General features: G+C 43.4%; 1 protein-coding gene across 1 annotated transcript in view; it reads right to left on the bottom strand.

Annotated features, from left to right (window-relative positions):
• The window catches only part of unc13ba (unc-13 homolog Ba (C. elegans)), a 516655-nt gene that overhangs the window by 329715 nt on the left and 166783 nt on the right, over nt 1-20157 (bottom strand). Inside the window, exons 7-8 of the mRNA XM_084308024.1 lie at nt 18056-18113; nt 10707-10920 (exon numbers count right to left, since the gene is read on the bottom strand). Coding sequence (XP_084164150.1) covers nt 10707-10920; nt 18056-18113 — 272 coding nt within the window. The remainder of the gene's footprint in view (nt 1-10706; nt 10921-18055; nt 18114-20157) is intronic.

The raw sequence follows: 20157 nt of genomic DNA, 5'->3' as shown, positions 1-20157 counted from the left end.
TGAATAAGACAGAGGAGACCCAAGTGTGTGTTGCCCTTGGATATAACTCACTCCTCCAGATCCACTCATTACACGTTCTTGGGTCTTTTCCAGTGTCTGTTGTATGTTGGGTAATTCCTGGGGGGTAAGATGTTCTACAATCAATGGAACACCAACATAGTCTTCTTGAGCTCGTACATAGGCTGATTGCTTTGTCCTCACCAGTGACACTGGACCTGAATAGTTTGGCTCAATCATCACTGTGTCTGGTTCATAATATGTCTTTGGGGACATATCCAATGTAGCTTTAACAGAGTTTGCTGGAGCTGAGGCTTCTGCATAAGACAGAGTAGTTGACTGAAACACCATCCTGGTCTCATTTGACAGAGATAATCTTCGGTTAAGCACTGCAGTACAGATAGGACCTGGTTGGTGTATAATAGGACAGGGGGCTCCCATTCTGTCCAACGATTGCCTCTGGCATGTATGTTCTTGTGGAACTGGTACAGCTATCAGGGGGATACCAACAGAATCTTTTCTGGCAAATTCTCGAGCTGTTGTCTTATTCACCAGTGACACCACTCCGGTTGGAGTAGACTCTGCTTCTTCTGATGCTTTTTGGAGAGCAGCCTGGGAAGGCTTGGGTGACATATCCATTGCTCCTGTTACAGAGTTTGCTGGGGCTGATGCTATCTGGTATGCTTGAATAGATGGAGACATTTGCACATTTGACTTACTTGACATGGAGGATTTTCTGGAAAGAGCGCCAATTGTTCTCTGCATACATTCTTGGTTCGGAGATGTTTGTTGATAAAGAACATGGTCTGATTGGTATATTTTAGTGCCATCACCCTGCTGTGCACTTGCAGTAGTTTTAGCTTCACCCCCAAATAGTTTTTTATAATCAAGGGTCACTTCGGAGGAAATATCCACAACTAATGGAACGCCAACAGAATCACTTCTTGCAAGCTCACGAGCACTCAGCTTGCCTCTCATGAGTGGTATAGCTTCACTGGGGGTGTTTTCTGTTGTTACTTCAGAGGTAATTTCTGATAACTTGAGATTAGATTTACAAGACATATCTATAACTGCATTGGCTGGTGCCGTGGTCTGATGAGATGGTTTATACGTTTGCATGGATCCATTGGGTTGGCCTGAAGGAAAAGGTCTTCGTGCAATGGCTTCCCTCCTGGGATCATTTGGCATCTGTTGTCTTAAAACAGGTGTCATCATTTGGGCACCAATTGAAGGCTGACTTTGCTGAGAATGCTGCTCTTCAACAGATAGGGAATGCATATGTTCAATGTGTTGTTTCTGGCATTCTGCTGGTTCTGCTTTGATTGACAAATCAATAGATCCCTGTCGGATGGACCTTTGTTTTGCTTCATCATAAGTTAATGGTTTTCTGGTCATCAATGACAATGCCTCACTATCAAGATTATCTGATGGTTTCATGGTTTGCTGAGGCTGGTGGGATGGTGACTTTGCTGACATATCCAATGTGGCTTTTATAGAGTTTGCTGGTGCTGTGGCTTCCTGATAAGGATGAGCAGTTGCTTGCATAGATCCACTGGACTGGTTTGAAGGTGATGAGGTCCGTAGAAAACCTGCCCTCTTATTATCAACAGGAACTTGCTGTCGAATAACAGGACTCACCATTGGCGAGACAGGCACAGATTGGCTTTGTTGCATGTATGTATGAACACCGGATGGTGAATACAAATGCTGTCTCTGAGGCTCAACTGGTTGCTTTATAACAGGGCTTGCCAATGGTGAAGAAGGCACAGACCGACTTTGTGGATGTTGTAATAGGTGCCCCTGAGATTCACCTTTTGCAGATTGTTCAAGGGATCTGTGGAGATTAGACCCTCCCTTGGAATCATCAGTAGAGGATGTTCTTGTTGCTTGTGGCACTGCTTGAGTGGTAGAATAACCAGATGACTTGTCAGAGGGTTTAGGAGCTGGTTTGGGAGACATGGGAATTGTAACATTTACAGAGTTTGTTGCAGCTGGTTGGTTAGTCTGAATTGATAGAGGAGTCCCATGAGACAAAGGTGGTGTCTGGCTATGTCCTGTAGAAGAGACATTTTGAATCCTAATCTCTGGACTGGGTGATTTCCTCACTGGTATGTTGTGTTGGACACTGGATGGTGAGTGCAAATTCTGCCTCTGAGGCTCAACTGGTTGTCTTATAACAGGGCTTGCTAATGGTGAGGCAGGCACAGACTGGCTCAGGGGATGCTGTAATCGGTGTCCCTGAGATTCACCTTTTTCAGATTGTTCAAAGGATCCATGGAGATTAGCTGGTTTGGGGGACGTGGAAATTGTACCCTTGACAGAGTTTGTGGTATCAGTTTTGGAAGTCTGAATTGATATGGGAGTTCTATGAGATAAGGTTGGTATCTGGCTATGTGCTATAGAAGAGACATTTTGAATCCTAATATCTGGACTGGGTGCCTTTCTCACTGGTATGTTGTGTTGGCCATTGGGTCTATGCAATGTCTGAGGAGAAACTGTTCTTAGAGGTGAACCACACAGACTTCCTTTGGGAGAAAGTGCGTCAATGTGTTCCGAAGTAGTCCATTCAATATCATCCTCTTCAATCTCTTTAGTCAGATCAACAACTCCAGGTGTTTTTATGTCAACCATGTCTTTATTTGTCACAGCCTCCTGCTGCTTTCTTTCTTTGACTCTCCTCGCTTTGTGTTTTGTAAAGTCAACAACTTGACCTTTCTCTTCTGCAGATTCCACGTTGATATGCACTGCATCATCTTGTTTTACACTTTTGTCTCTATTGACAGTAGCAGAAAAATCTAGGGCTCTAGTGCCCAACTGACTGTCTACGGGAGTACTTCGGTGCTCATTTCTGTGATAAGGGTAGCTTTTATTGCTGGAATTGTCATTCAGTATATGTAATTGTGGTACACGTGCTGGGGATGAACTTTGTAATGAGGGGGATCTTTGGTTTTCCCTTAAAGTACTGCTGGCTTGGTTGATTTCACTTGCTCCATTAAGTGACATTTTGTTTGCCTGTGGCATTACCGTAAGATTGCGAGCTTGAGTGGTTGACTTTGGCATTACTATAGGATGGCGTCCTTGAGAGGGTTGTCTTGACAATTGTGGTCTCTGTGGTGAAACCAATGGTGAACCCACTGTTGCAGAAGCGGTAGTGGGTAGAATTGTACCAGAAGCTGCATGCTTTGAGGATTCTGGAGATGTTTTACCAGCAGTTGGTGTTGCAGGCAGTTTCCTTCCAGATTGTGCAGTTTCTGGTATTTTAGAAGCTGATGGGGTCTCAGGTAGATTTCTAGAAGTTGACGAGGTAGATATTGCTGGCAATACAGTACTTGTAGTTGAGCTTGGTGATGTAGCAGTTTTGCTTGCATCAGCATCGGTGGACCTGCCAACAATTCCTCCAATAGCTGAAAAGATAGAACTTGTTTTCTGTTTTAGGTGGTCCACGTGAGTATCATCCAAACCTTCATCAGCAGATGCATGTCCTATCTTAATGTCAGGAATAGGAGTATGTCTCTGAGAATATCTGTTTGGAGAGACTTGTTGTGCACAGGGCCTTGGAGAAGGCACAGGTGTATGGGGTGAATGTGAAAGGATGTCTTTAATCCCCTGATTCTTCCAATACGGACCTCCATGGCCGCCTTTCAGTGTGTTTAGAGTAAGATCAGCAGCCTCTAATGGCTCGTCATGATAGTTATAACCATTTTGCACCGATTCCATTTTTATCTTTTTAAGCTTGTACACAGTAAAGTCTACCGGCTGTTCTGCTTGAGAAACTACAGATTCCTGAAACATCTGAGAGAAACTCTCCAAATTCATGTTCATTATTTTATCCCCTTTTCTGAAGGCTGAAGTGAGGTCAATGGGATCATCCAAGAGATGGAAATCCCTCTGTTGTTGACTTGGAATCCAAAGGCCATCTTCCTCATTGTTGAGAGGAATCTTAAAGCCACAGAGGGTCACTTTCTCTCTTTCTTTTAGTTTCAGAATGTTAGCAATATTCTCAGTGATATTTCCAAGGACTTGCACATCCCCGGGTGCAGCACATGCGTAGAGGTGCCTACCAGCACGGTCAGTCAAAAGAGAGTAAATGAAATCTTCATCTGTGTAGACATAATATCCACAATCTCCTGCTTCAGCTGGCCACCACATCCCTTGTTCCAAAAGAGAGAGCCATTGTTGGTACCACTCAGAATCCGCAAAAAACATGTCCTCATCAATAGCTCCAGGAATTCCTGCAGAGCTACTTAAATCCATAGCACCATGCGTTAAATCCACTGGGCCCTTTTTAGTGGCAAGTCGTTTTAAGAACTTGGTCGCTGATTTCAAATCAAAGTCTTTTGTATCTGTTACAGCACTGTCAAGACAACTTTTATGATCGACTTGGCTGATTTCATGTGTGCTGCACTCAGTTAAAGACTGACATCTACTCAGCTTTGTTTTACTTTTTTCTTTGGACAGATTTAGAGCACTCTCTCCCACAATCCAAGGTTTTCTGTTTCTATCAAGTTCATTCAAATGGTCACAGCTGCTCCAAGATTTCTTGTCCCTACTACTCATGTCAAATAATACAATATCTTCTTCTTGTTCAAGAAAGCGATTTCGGCTATCAAATAGTTGAGCAGCTGCATCCCTCCAAGGATGTGAGGGTATGTTGAACTGACTGGTGTCCATTTCTTTGGCATTCAACCATCCATGGTTCTCCCAGGTAGGTCCTCCCACTGTGGGATGTATGAACCCCTGATTTGTCTGGTAGCACTCCTGAACTTCAACAGCTAGGGCTTCAGCAAGGGCATAATCATTGAGCTGCTGCCAAAGAAGAGCCTCTATTAGACACTGATGCTCATAGAGGTCTGGCGGGATAACACCATGTTCTGCAAAGTTGTACAAAATATCCTGATAACCATACTGATCTGCTGTCCCATACAAGAGACGCTGAATTTCATCAATGTAATGTTGGGTAGGAGAAATGGTTGGATCCTGCCAAACTTGTGATTGTGGGGGTGCTTGACTGGTATGAACTCCAGACGTAACTGTAACCTCATTTGTGGTGACTGTAGCAGTGCTTGCAGGAATGTCTTCCTTGCTTTTTGACAGTAAGCGATCAAAAAAACCTTTTTCTCTTTCCTTCCCAGTAAGAGTGCTGCTGTCACTCAAACCGGCTTTGAAAATGCTGGATAACAAACCAGAGGAGTTGCCATTTGTACTGTGTTTTAGTTCCTCTTTCCCAGATTGGGGGATAGGTGTCTGCTGTGCCTTTAATGTTGGTGTCTCTTCTGTAGCACCAAGAATTCCAGAGAGGAAACCTTTCTGTACAGGACCTTTGGCATCTTTATCCCTGTCCATTTCCTGGGAGGAGTGATGCTCTACTACTGGTTTGGCTTGTTCAATATGTAGTCGCCCCTGTCCTACATGTGACTGCTGTTGCTGTGGTTGTTGAGGTGTTTGAGTAGCAGATGGTGATGGCTGTTCTTCACTGGCTCCAATTTTGTTTAACAGACCAGATAGCAATCCTCCCGATTCACTTTGGGGTGGATTTTTGCCAGGTGGTTGACATGACTGAGTTATTTGAGATGACTGTTGCTGGTGGGGCTCAGTTTCACCAGATGCAAGCTTCAGAAAACCTGATAGCAAACCTCCAGTTTGACTAGGTTGTTGGGATGTCCCTTGAGAGGCTCCTGTTTTGGCTTGCTCTTGCTGTGGCTGTGGAGATGTTTGGCCGAATAACCCAGAAAGGAATCCTCCTTGTTGGTTGGGTTGGGGAAGCAGTTGACTTGTAGCTTGACCTTGTATTGGGATATTTGGCTTTCCAGGCTGTTGAGGCCCAGTCTGTGGTGGGGAATGTTGGGGTGTACTGTCAGTAGCTGCCAACTTGTTGAAAAACCCAGACAACAGTCCACCCTGCTGTGGCTCAGGGGCAGATGCACCAGGTTGAGGAGGGATCTGGTTTTGTCTCTGCAGGGGTTGTCTGTTACCTTGCTGTGACTGCTGCTGGTTTGGCTGATTGCCAGGTGGTTGTTGTTGTTGTGGTGTAGGTGATGGTGACGCTGAAAATAGTCCAGAGAGGAAGCCTCCTTGTTGATTGGGCAGTTGCTGGGCTGCAGCTTGTTGCTGTCCTGTTTGACCACCCAGAGGAGGCTGTGGTGCTCCAGCATCTGACATTTTGTTGAATAATCCAGAGAGCATCCCTCCAGGCCCACTAGAAGATGGCTGTGGGACCTGGTTTTGAGTGTGCAGGTTTTGCATGCTGCCTGGCTGCTGGTTAGGCTGGTTTCCAGGTGGGCCATGCTGTTGATGTTGTGATGGATGGGCTTGACCCACTGTAGCAGTGTCTGGAGCACCCATGCCAAGTAGGCCAGAGAGGAACCCACCTTGCTGGGGAGGGGGTTGCTGTGATGGTTTTTGAGCTTGTTTATGTCCTTGACTACCTGATGCTGTCTGTGGCTGAGGTGGGGTGGGTTCCACTATCTTGCTAAAGAATCCAGACAGCATGCTACCTGGTTGTCCAGGAGGTGGTTGAGCAGCATCCTGTGCTGAAGCAGTCTCGCATTGCCTTTGACCTGGGGCTTGATCTTGGCTTCCCTGTGACTGATTTGCAGGAGCAGTAACATTATCAGAAGCAAATCTTAAAAATCCAGACAGCAACCCCCCTGCCTGTGGTGTTGCAGAACTATGCTGCACCTGGGGAGCAGGTTGGGGAGCTGATGAGAACAGTCCTGAGAGCAGGCCTTGAGGCTGCTGTGGGCCTTGTGGTTCGGAGTGGGATTTAGCTTCTTCCAGGGACTTGGGAGCATCTTGCTCCTTAAAGGTAGGATGTATTTCAAGCTGAGATTGGGCATCAGTTTTGCACTGGAGATCTGTCTCGGACAAAGGTTGCTCCCCGGTATGTTGCTCTGGTTGACCGCTCGGCTCAGTCTTTGTCAGAGTGGGTGTGGTTTGCAGTTTTGGGGGTTGATGACCTGGTTCATTGGGGGATGCTTTGAAGAGATTAGAAAACCAGCCAGTTTCGGTGTTCCCTTTTGGTACACTTTCAAATAGTGCAGCACGATTTCTGATATCTGGTATTCTGACAGGACTAGGAGTTGCACTTGTTTTAGGAGTGTTGACATCTTCACCAGATGCAAATTTAAGAACCCCTGAGAGCATTCCTCCTTCGACTTTCGGTGGCTGTGGTGAGGACACGTTTTCAGAGGAGAAAAATGGGATTTTAAATTTGCTGCCAAGAAATGGCTCATCCGCAGGCTTGGTGTCATTCTGTGGAGGATTCTCAGGAGGAGCTGTTGAAATGAGTGAGGTGAGAGATTTCTTGAAAGGACTAAAGAACCCTGTGTCCTCTGTACTGCCTTCAGATTTAGATTCAAAAATTGTAGGGGTTCTTCTCTGCTGAACATCAGGTAGCTCACCAGATGACTCAGTTTCTGGAAGAAGCTCCACTGATCCACTCCCTGTTTCAGAAAGCTCTACAGATCCACTCATTGTATCTGGCAGAAGCTCAACTGATCCACTTCCCGAACCTGGTCTGTTCTCACCAGACATCTGTCGCTCTGTTTGTGAGCCAGAACTCTCAGGGGTTCTGGCTCTGTCTATTGATCCTTGTCTGGATTCATTGCTTGTTGCAGATGGACTTCTTTGCTCTGGTGGCTGGGGTGAGGGCTCTCTGGATGAGGGTGCACTGGAGAAAAACCTCATAGGACTTAGCCTTCCCAAGACCGAGTCAACCATAGATGCTGCTTGATTAGTGGTAGACTCGTTGCCTTGCGATTCACCTCCAGGTGGTGGCTCTACAGATCCACTCATTGTATCTGGCAGAATCTCAACTGATCCACTTCCTGAACCTGGTCTGTTCTCACCAGACATCTGTCGCTCTGTTTGTGAGCCAGACCTCTCAGGGGTTCTGGCTCTGTCTATTGATCCTTGTCTGGATTCATTGCTTGTTGCAGATGGACTTCTTTGCTCTGGTGGCTGGGGTGAGGGCTCTCTGGATGAGGGTGCACTGGAGAAAAACCTCATAGGACTTAGCCTTCCCAAGACCGAGTCAACCATAGATGCTGGTTGGCTGGTGGTGGACTCACTGCTTTGTGCTTCAGCTTGTGTCGACTCTTGATCACCTTCAGATGACCGACTGGGATCAGAGGACTGAAAAGGCAAAATAGACTGAATAAGAGACTTCTTTTCTGTTGTTGGGTCTTGAGGGGCAGGGGATACTATGGCGACTGGGGGAGCTGCACCAACAGTTTTAGGGATGAATGAAAATAGCTTTGAAATTCCAGACCCAGCTTGTGGTGGAGCCTGGGAGGCAGATGAATCACCGGCAGTGCTACCAGAGGTTTCAGTGGCCTCAATACCAGGTCTAGGGATAAAGGAGAGGAGCTTTGATATGCCAGACCCTGTTGGTGGTGGTACTGGGGAGGCAGATGAATCACCGGCAGTGCTACCAGAGGTTTCAGTGGCCTCAATACCAGGTCTAGGGATAAAGGAGAGGAGCTTTGATATGCCAGACCCTGTTGGTGGTGGTACTGGGGAGGCAGATGAATCACCGGCAGTGCTACCAGAGGTTTCAGTTGCCTCAATACCAGGTCTAGGGATAAAGGAGAGGAGCTTTGATATGCCAGACCCTGTTGGTGGTGGTACTGGGGAGGCAGGTGAATCACCAGCAGTGCTACCAGAGGTTTCAGTGGCCTCAATACCAGGTCTAGGGATAAAGGAGAGGAGCTTTGATATGCCAGACCCTGTTGGTGGTGGTACTGGGGAGGCAGGTGAATCACCAGCAGTGCTACCAGAGGTTTCAGCAACCTCGGCAAGAGGTTTAGGAATAAAAGAAAGCAGCTTTGATATACCAGTTGGTGGTGGTACAGGGGAGACAGATGGAGTCGTGCTGGGTGCTTCAGTTGTCTCAGCACTGGGCTTGGAACCTGTAATGGTGCTAAATAAGGAGCTCATGACATTCTTTACCCCAGCTATGCCCGGCTCAACAGCTATTTCAGCTGTGTCCTCGTTAACCTCAGCTGGTTTTGCTTCATCACTCTTGGCTTCCCGTTCCTGTCCTGATTTTGCATCAGTCGGCAATGCCGGGAGCTTTCTCCTGACTGGTTTGGGCATTGTTTCATAATTGTTGATCTCCTCCTCTTTCACGGCCAGGTATTCGGACACTGAGTCAACCAAGTTCTTAAGTTCACCCATGGGATCTACATATTCATCCCCTGGCTCCTCCATTGGGGACTGCAGAGGATCTTGACCATGGCCTGTTCTCCCTTTGGCCCAACAGGCCTGTCCTTCATAGGAGGGACTATACTTGCCAGGGTAGTAGTAACTTTCATACTCATAAGTGACATCCCCATCAATGAACGTCAGATCATCTAGCTCCTCCTCAGATCCAAAGGAGTATTGCAACTCATCTGAGCCAATAGAGTCATACTCACTCCTGACCCTGATCCACTCAGCCTCCTCCCTAGCTGCCTCCTCCTCCTGAAATGCTGCGTAGCTCTCGAGCGTATCCTCCAATGCTGTTCTGGCCCACAACCTGGTCTTGTACAGCAGCCCTTCTCTGTCTGTTGGCTGCCGTAGCTGCTTGACTGAAGGAATTATGTCGATTTCAGGAGGGGAACATTCATCCTCAAAGCTGCCTGCTTCTTTATAAACCAGCCGTACCTCTCCACCGCCTAAGCCAGGCTTCTCTTTGTACCCGCCAGTCCCATCGAGGTCCTCTCCCCCGTCAGGGGATACTGCATCGCACTCTACTACCTGGTAAAACCTGCTGCCTTTGGATTCACTGGGGCTGTTACTGATGCGGTAGATGATGCTTTTATCCTCGTCCTCCCATGTCTTCTGCTCAGTGTCCAAGTAATCATCCAAGACGCCCGTGTCCGCCACCTTATATCTCCTCTCCCAGTCCTCAATGCCCATGCCCGAGTCCACAGGGATTATTCTGACCCCTCCCCTGCTGTTGGAGCACCTTTATTCAGCACGCCCGCCCCCAACCGCCCCAGAGAGAGAAGAAGTGGCATGCAGGAAGCGGTGGAAAACAATGCAAAGGAAGAAGAACAGAAAGAATGATTAGCTAGATGTTAAAAAGAAGAGATTAAGCAAAGACAATATCATGCATCTAAAAGTGATGAATAGCAAATGAAAATGAGAACTCAAAATTAAGAAAGGAATTGCATAGAAATGGAAGGAAACGTGTTGTTTTGGTGCTCCTTTACATACTGTAATTTGGAAAATTACTAATTGAACTAAATAATTATTTTATAAATAACAATGTGTATTTGTGTTATTCGTTTTGTGTGATGTGTGATGCAGCGCAGATACAGTATCTAAAGCGGTGATATTTCCGTGCTGTTAAGTCCTCAAACACCAGTCAGAATTTCACTATAAATGTGTATTGGCTCTAAGCCTTGCTCTGCAACAGAGAGTGCAGCTAAACAAATAAAACATTTCAGAAGTCAAGGTTAAGAGTATTTGAATCGGGCAAGTAGAAAACTGAATTAGGAGGCCCTTGAGTGCAGTTAGTTTGATTCTCAGCCTCTAATCTTTTATCTACTCTCACATTAGAGCGACTAGGGGAATATGCTTTCCACCATTCAGCCTGAGTGGTGTGGCAATAATCTCATTACTGGGTTATAGGCAGAAAACATGCCTGTGTATGTTTGTGTAGTATGTTTGTCTGTGCGTGCGTGCACGTGTCTGTATGTTCATCTCTCTGTGTGTGTGTTTACCTGGGCCCCCTAGTTTCTCTGTAGTCTGGCTCATAGCTCTGTATGGGGTCCGACTCTCTGCGTGGGGGTTGGTGATGCGCCCTGCGGCCCATTGGGTACTGGTGCACAGAGGAGTTGGTCTGGGGGCTGTTGTAGTACCGCGGGGGTCGATTACCAGTCTCACTGCGGTAGTCACTGTCACGGTCGTCCACTGCGCTGTCGTGGTCATCTAGAGCTGGGGGATGGTGAAAGCAACAGCTTAGCAAACACTGGGATATGAGTACGGATTAAAGCGATGGATCTCAAAAAGACTCTGTCCCAGGCACCACCACCTGAGAAGGTTTTTGTTGTTAATGATATGATTTAGACCAGAATTCCAGAACTATCTATGTAGGCGGGGAGATACCTGTAACAGTGGAGAGAGTGAAACCTATGACTGGGTGTTTATGGGTGACAAAAGCTAGAAATCGGCCATGCATGGCCAGCTACACTGACGCTGAGTCGACCTTGAAGAGTGTTGCTTGAGCGCCCGTGGACTTAAGTTGTTAATGAGCGTTGTTATGAGATTGTGATGAAAAAACTTTACAGTAAAGAAAAAGTTGCTTACATACAGATGAAGCCTTTAGTTTTCATGGACACTTTCAGGGACCGAAACTAAAGCCCGCCGCCCGCCAGGGGCGCTCAGTTTTTACCTTTGGCGCTTGACACTTAGAGGGCTGCCCGCCGTGTGGCGTGTAACCGTGGCAACGAGTCATATCCGCCCAGCCCTGCAGCGGGATACTATTGGCTAAGGGCTTCTGCTCGCAGTGCTTATGTCAACACAGGCAGTCTGCTCTAGAAGAGCGGACCTCCACGAGCTACCGTTACTGTTTAAACTATGACCCAGTCAACTATTCACTTTTAGTTTAATACATGACGAGGCATTGTCTAACGGTATCTAGCTGGCTAGCTACTGATAGCTGCTGATATCAACAAATGCTCCAGCAATAGTCGACTCGAGTGCATAAATACCTCCGTTCCCTCGTTAGCTCGCGTTAGCTAGCTCACGGGAGATCGATCTGTCCCAGTAAACTAAATTGTCTTAACGTTATCTACCGGGCTAGCAGTAGCTACAGATAGCTCCTGATATCAATGTCTTATAACATTGATTGAATGCGTATTCTAGATGAGGGCATGTTGAATGTGATTTGACAAAAGGTCCGTAACGTTATAAATAGGGTCCAGCTGCATCGCCGGAGAATCCTTGCATGCTGAATGTAGGGTCTAGCTGAATATAGGGTCTAGCTGCAGGGCCGGAGAATCCTTGCTGGAGCTGGAGCCTACTCAAGTATACACACAGACAGTGGAGCTGTTTGCAGATAGCAAGCATTTTGACTTATTGCGTGGTGGCGATGTCTTGCAGATAATACAACTACAAGTATGATTATATAATATATATTTTATTAAAAAAAAAAATTTATATAAAATATATATATATTTTTTTTTAATCAAAAAAATGTTGGCAGGTAAGAAATATGCTTGGCGGGTAGACTCTTCCCATCTACCCGCCACTGGCCGGTGAGTCAAAAAGTTAATTTCGCTCCCTGGACACTTTGCCGCGACGGGCGCATGGTGATGTCACATCATTGGAATTCATTAGGAAACCAGGTCATGCTAGCTCCATTGTTTGGCAATGTTATGATATGATAAAGTGCAGGGATCTGGCTGTTTCTCCTCTAATTCTGGATAGAACAGTTTCCTCAGAAACAACACATTCTCTGTTGTGATTAATTAACGCTTCACGGTGTCATTAGCACTACCGGAATAATCATTCTTGTGCATTCTCTCATAGGGCTAACTTCTGAATGTGAGTAAAATATCTGTGAAATTAAACTGTGGCAATAGACCCACACAGTGGCCTTCAAACCAGCCGTCACTTAAACTACTCCTCATTTTGATGGGGACTATTTCCCCCCCGGGCCCCACTTTGAGAACCACTGGATTACAAAGGACCACTTTGCAGATTTTCACCCATAATCTCTAAGTTATATTTGTAATAGTATGATGTTTGAATGCGTGTCAGTACTCTGTGTGTCTGGGAGGCAGTCTGTATTCATGATGCCAGGCCGGATGGCAGCACCAAACACTACAGTGTTCGTTTTCCTGCTCGCTAATGCCCTCTGGAGCATCACCAGGCATAAATAAAAACCCACCTCTGAGATACAGAAACTACCGACAAACCAAACATAAAAGTGTATACATGCATGTCATACTATGATGAATATACAGAGATGTGGTTGAACATAGGTGAAGTGGTACTTTAATAACCACAATCACGTAAGACATTAAGTCATTGAGCGCCAAAAACAAGATATTTTTAGCATGGGATAGCGCACGAACAAAGGCATGTAGAAATAAACGTTTTTCCCCCCTGTTGGCATATAAACAGTGCCCGTCAAATGAGCCATACTATTGTCTCCATAGCTATAATATAGAATATACGATGGGTCTGCAAACATCTTGAAAATGGTCAAAAAAGCTGACTGCAGGGAGTAAAGATGGAAAAACAGCGTGGCAGTCAAAGTTAACAGGGTTCCTGCGGGTTTCAACAACTTACATTTTTAAGGTTTTTAAGACCACTTTGAATAGAATTTAATAGCTATTTCACAGCCATACTGGCAAAAAAAAGTATGAAAGAAAATTGAATTGTTTTGGCAACATAGAGGTAACCTCCTGATCCAGTACATGTTTAAGACCCATCAAATCATATTTAAGACCTTTTTAAACTTTTTAAGACCCTGCAGGAACCCTGAAGAAATCCAACTTTTAAGCCAAATGGAGAAGACGTTTGAGGAGCTGACAGGAAATGAAGGGCAAAGTTCACACGAGACAATATTGTGGAGGGTTTTAGGAACATGGGTTTGTACACCAGCTCTCAGGATGTAGAAGGAGTTGCCATAGACCCTGTAGTACACGTATAGATAACTGTAGTACACGTATAGACCCTGTAGTACACGTATAGATAACTGTGCCCTTATTGGATCCGTCTACGTAATAATGTGATTATCATCTCTTTCTCAATCAACAACCGATGCCAGTCTAGGGGGTGCAATTGGTGCACTTTCAGCCCAATAAGTAAGTGTCAAAATTACCCAAGAAAAACCTACAACATGTATCAAATACTGCCATTGGTTAGTTATAAATGTTTGTCTTTAGACCTAAAGAGATCTAAAGAGAGATATTTGTAGAGTTTCAGAGACTCTGCCACCTTTCCCAGAGAGGTCTCACCATCGATAAAGGAGCTGTTACATGGTCAGAAAAGCAGACCTATAGGAGAATATACAGTATATAATATACATATACCTGTATAATACATAAGTGAGAACACTATCCTGTGGCACCCTCTTGTGGTACTGGGCGTGTGATGCAGAGACTCACAGGGCAGCCAAACACAGGTGACGGCATGAGGAGATTTAGGTCACAGGCTCCCTACTTAACCAGCCGTCCGGGACTATTTCTACTGCAGCAGCTCACAGTAAACCAGTCTAATTCATTCACTTCCCTTCACGGCCACAGCCAGACTCTATGCTCCTCTGCACACTCTTACAAAGCAGCCTGTAGGTCTTAGGACAGTGAAACTGTTTTGACTCTGTACTCCAGCAAATCTCAAGCACAGTATAGCCTGTAGTCCCCAAGGGTTCAAAGTAGTGCTGTCAGGCGATACCTTTTTTTTTCTAATTAATTACAGGATTTGTAATTAATTAATCGAATTAATCGCATAACCATTTTAGGCCTGATATTCTATATTCTATAATCATATTTCAAATTGCATGTGTCCGGATGGCAGAATTCAGTACTGTATCTACAAAACCTTGTTTAATCATCTTCCATTTATTCATTTGCTTAGATTTTTCAGGTCTGGTCAATTTTAGCATGGTGTTATTCACAGTCAAAGATAAAAAAAATAAAGTATTGATATTCTCATTTGGTTCATTACAATTTACTCTTAGTAACAGACACAGTATTTCTGACACTGGGAATACATATAATTAGATACCAAGGACATGCCAAATGCAAATGGACCATTTAAAAAGAAGTATGTAAATGTTTATTTTACGTTCTTATGGAATGAGACAGTGTACAGTGTAAAATGTGTGTGTGTCCCCTACCCAACCCCCCCCCACCTCCAATGTACAGCCCTCACCCACCCAACCCCACCCCAGTACCCCACCCACCCAACCTCCTCCAATGTACAGTTTCTACGCCAAATGTATATACACTCTTTTTCTGGACACTTTTGTATCACAAACAGTACTGTATTTGCAAATCTGATATATCATAAATGTATAGATGTAGCAGTACTGTCTATCTGTATGTCATGTATGTCATATATGTTATGATGAATTGAAAATGGGGGACCCTGATGTAAACAAGACGAAAGTCTTTCTCTGGTCTGCATCCCCTTAACAATTGTATGTATTGAGCTGTACTGTACTGTACCCATTCTGCAATCTGTTAATAAACTTTTCAATCAATCAATCAATCAATGAATGAGATAAAAAAAAATATATATATATATTTTTAATACATTTTTAGTTCATTTTCATAACGCGATAATTTGCTGTGTAATTAATTAATCTAATCAACGTGATAAACTGACAGCCCTAGTTCAAAGACAATATAAATCATCGACTCCCTGTCACTAGAAGTGAACGTACAGATTTATTTCAGTCACTTTTTCCTGTCCAAGTCTGACCTTTAACCCCATGGTCATTGTTGTCATTTCATGTGCCGGAGTACAGAGCCAAGACAACAGAACATTTTTCATTATCCTAAGACTTACGAACTGCAATGTATATACATAGTGCTTAATGTGTGTGGAGAGAGTCTACATATAGTCTACATGTCGTGCTGTACCTATTAGGGGTGGGAATCGCCAGAGACCTCACGATACAATACTATCGCAATACTTGCGTCACGATACGATAGTATCGCGATACTAAATGTATCGCAATACTAAATATATTGCGATACGCTAAGTATTGCGGATTTTTTTTTTTTTTTTTTTTTTTTTTATCAAATTTTATTTATTACCTTTTTTCAACTGCAAAGTAAAACTTTGTCAACATGTTTTATCTAATAAAATAAAGTTCAGTCTGTTCATCTCACTTCAATAATTTTTATTGCAGAACATGGTATTTTCTCAAGCAGACAGATGTAAACACTGTAATCTGTGTTGCATGAACCTGACAAACTGAACTGTTTGTATTACAGTCATATTCCAACTTAACTGAATGTGTGTGTGTGGACTACTGTACTATTACAGGTATTGAAATAAACAATGCAACTTCCTTATAAAAAAATATATATATATATATATAATTATATATATATATATATATATATATATATATATTTTTTTTATGAATAATTAAATGTCGATACTTGGCGTCCCTGTATCGATACAGTATCGCCACGCAAAGTATCACGATACTACTACGTATTGATTTTTTCCCCCACCCCTAGTACCTATGCACTATTTCAGGTCCTCTTGTCACTGTCTTACAGTGGAAACCTATAAGTTGTTGAGACATCTCTGCACCCATTTACTGGAGTAAAATTACTTTCCACCTCTGATATATTTTCACCGGTCAAAAAAACACATGCATAGTGGCCTCCTAATCTTAGCTAGACGTTTGATATTGCTGAAGTGCAAGCATGTCTCCCCACCTACACACAGCAGCTGGATCAAAGGAGTCACACAGGCTCTAAAACTAGAAAAAAAATTATTTTTATTGAAAGGATCTTTAGCCAAATTTGAGAAAACTTGGAGTCTCTTTATCAGCCACACAGACCCTGGTGCTACAGCTAATGTTTTCTTTTTTCATGTCTTGGGGATGTCGGGGAGATGGGTGTCCTGGGATGGGGAGGGGGTGGGTGAGGGCTCTTGGGTGGGGAGGGCGGATGAGCTGGGGCAGTGGGGGGTGTTTAAATTACATTTTCTGTAAAAAAAAATATATATATAAAAAGTTTGTAAAGTAAAAAAATATACAAATAAACAGTATAAAATAAAAAAGACAAATTCATGCATGAATGTACCTTCATTCACGAGGAGACAGATACAAACACAGACCCAACATGCATTGGTCATGAATGAAGAAAGGGGGGGAAAAGAGCGGAGCCGGGTGTCATATATATACAAGAGGACAGAACGATAAAAACACAAGATAAAAAGCTGAACTGATGTACATACTTTGCGGTTCGCTCCATCCAAAATAACTCCAGTTGCCTGGTGGCACGGAAGCAAGTATGTCATGAAAAAAGTGAGCAGGGAAAGTAAGTTGAATACAGGAGAATCCGCTTGGAACCAGGAGTATATTAACTTATTGGTGAGGCAAAAGATTTAAAGAAGAAAAAACATGTGATGATACAGTAAAAAAAAAAAGATTTAGAAAAAATATAATGGAATATATGAAGAAAATAATGAATAATTAAAAGAGTGTTTGATCCGCCTTGGGGACCATGCTAGTGCCTGGTGACTGGCTGGACTTCACACACAATACAACGGTGATTAGAAATTACAACAAAATGTGGAAATGTAAAGTGAGAAGGAAACAGAAAAGGTGACAAGGGAAAAGAAAAAGATGATGGTTTTGAAGCGGTGTTGTAGCTACTGTCCCAGTACTGATGAAACCAAAAGAAAAGAAAACAGGTCCACTCATAATTAACTGAATATGAAAGAATGAATGAACTTTTGATGGCAAAGACTGAATAAAGATGGATTCGCCCCAAACACCTGTGCAGACAACTACGATAAACATGTATATCTAATTAAACATTTTTATATTAGACAAAAGATTAGTAATATGAGCCAATGAAACAAAACATCTTTCTGGACACACACACACCTTTACAAAACAGTTATTTCAGTTTTGTATAAATAATAATGAACCATGATGCTGCCATGGTAAATGTCATGTATCACCATGGTACCACTTCTGAAATTAAAGGTAGAATCTGTAATGTTGTCAAACAGCGACATTTAGGCAAAAGTGTCCCCACTTGGTATTGGGCCTTGTTTAAATTTTTTGTTTTGGTCTGATGTGTGGAGTTGAGTGGACACTGCTGTCAGGCTCTAGCAGGAGAGGTCTGGAAAAATCCACATTATAATTACAGTTATAGTTACTAGACTGCAACCCACACATCAGACCAAAACTGTGTATGTAAAATGTAAACCTCCATACCAATGATGGAAGTGGAGCTTTTTTTTTTAAATACCATGATACTTTCTGTAAGGGACACACACACACACACACACACACACACACACACACACACACACACACACACACACACACACACACACACACACACACACACTTTAGACTTACAGCACTGGGAGGGTACAGATGACATTCCTCTTCCCTCAACCTCTTCCTGTAGTGGATACTGCCGTGGAGAAGAGAAAGAAATCATATAAAATAATTATTAAAATATTAAAATCATAATGGAGAGGGAGATAGAGAGATGAAATGATTTGTGAAATGAAAACAGGCATATTTAATAATAAGCACAGTATTTGCAGTTAATCAGGCTAATTGACCTACATTGTTGTAGTAATAGCAATTGACCACAGGGTGGGAGCGGTGAGCTAACAAAAACTACAATTCTGGAGAATCCTTTCAAAAGCATTCTGCCATTCTGCAAGGATCCTAAGATCCTAACTTACAGAATCCTTCTCTTTACTTTCCATTTTCACTCTGCAGTTCCAGTGAAAACAGAAGCTGCTGGTGTGGTATTATTTTTTCATATAACATTATCACGTCTCTCAGACAGAAGACCAGCCAACCTTCTCATACAGAATACAATGATGAGTTACCTTATGCATGACCAGTAGCGATATACTTATTATACCGTCTAGGCGTGGTAGTCAAGGTCTATAGTCTAGTTAGTAGATAGAGGGGGGTATCATGCACCCCCCGGAAATATACTTCTAACCAGACTTTCTAGAATGGAAAAAAGGTGAAAAAAATGATAGGCTATGTTAACAAGTTGTCAAGAGTGTCCCATGCAAAGCGTTATGGAAATGCCAGTATTCTGATTGCTGTCTGTGGTTCTATATGGGTTGTGGCAATAGTTTTTACAAATAATAGCTCGCAGCAACGTATTGAAAAAAGAACTATAAACTATAAATTAGTTCATTTTTGAAACAATGAACTTTTGTTAAAAATGTTGAATTATGAACTATGAACTGAACTAGTTCATTTTAAAATGTGTGAACTGTGAACTGAACTAGTTCATGTATAAAGTGAACTTTCCCAACACTGGTAATACGGTAAATACGTACTCTGTTCTGGATATCTTCTTTGTTGACACAACATTCAAGTATTTTTTTCTATTTGTATTTAATCATCATCATCACTAAAACAATTGTCAAAGTCTATCTCTTCTATCTCCATATCTTCCTCCGCCTCATCACACTCGTACTCTCCATCCTCCTCATCCATGTAATTTTTTGTTATATATATACTGATGATCCTCCTCTACCATGTCAGCATGACCAACCTCTATATACTGATGATCCTCCTCTACCATGTCAGCATGACCAACCTCTATATACTGATGATCCTCCTCTACCATGTCAGCATGACCAACCTCTATATACTGATGATCCTCCTCTACCATGTCAGCATGACCAACCTCTATATACTGATGATCCTCCTCTACCAGCCTGACCAACCTCTATATACTGATGATCCTCCTCTACCAGCCTGACCAACCTTTATATACTGATGATCCTCCTCTACCATGTCAGCATGACCAACCTCTCTATATACTGATGATCCTCCTCTACCATGTCAGCATGACCAACCTCTATATACTGATGATCCTCCTCTACCAGCCTGACCAACCTCTATATACTGATGATCCTCCTCTACCATGTCAGCATGACCAACCTCTCTATATACTGATGATCCTCCTCTACCATGTCAGCATGACCAACCTCTATATACTGATGATCCTCCTCTACCATGTCAGCATGACCAACCTCTATATACTGATGATCCTCCTCTACCATGTCAGCATGACCAACCTCTATATACTGATGATCCTCCTCTACCAGCATGACCAACCTCTATATACTGATGATCCTCCTCTACCAGCATGACCAACCTCTATATACTGATGATCCTCCTCTACCATGTCAGCATGACCAACCTCTCTATACTGATGATCCTCCTCTACCAGCCTGACCAACCTCTATATACTGATGATCCTCCTCTACCATGTCAGCATGACCAACCTCTATATACTGATGATCCTCCTCTACCATGTCAGCATGACCAACCTCTCTATACTGATGATCCTCCTCTACCATGTCAGCATGACCAACCTCTCTATACTGATGATCCTCCTCTACCAGCATGACCAACCTCTCTATACTGATGATCCTCCTCTACCAGCATGACCAACCTCTATATACTGATGATCC

Source organism: Notolepis coatsorum (genome assembly GCF_963971535.1).
Source record: "Notolepis coatsorum genome assembly, chromosome: 2".
Classification (NCBI taxonomy): Eukaryota; Metazoa; Chordata; class Actinopteri; order Aulopiformes; family Paralepididae; genus Notolepis; species Notolepis coatsorum.
Note: the sequence above shows the minus strand (reverse complement) of the source record. Positions and strands in the feature narration are given on the sequence as shown.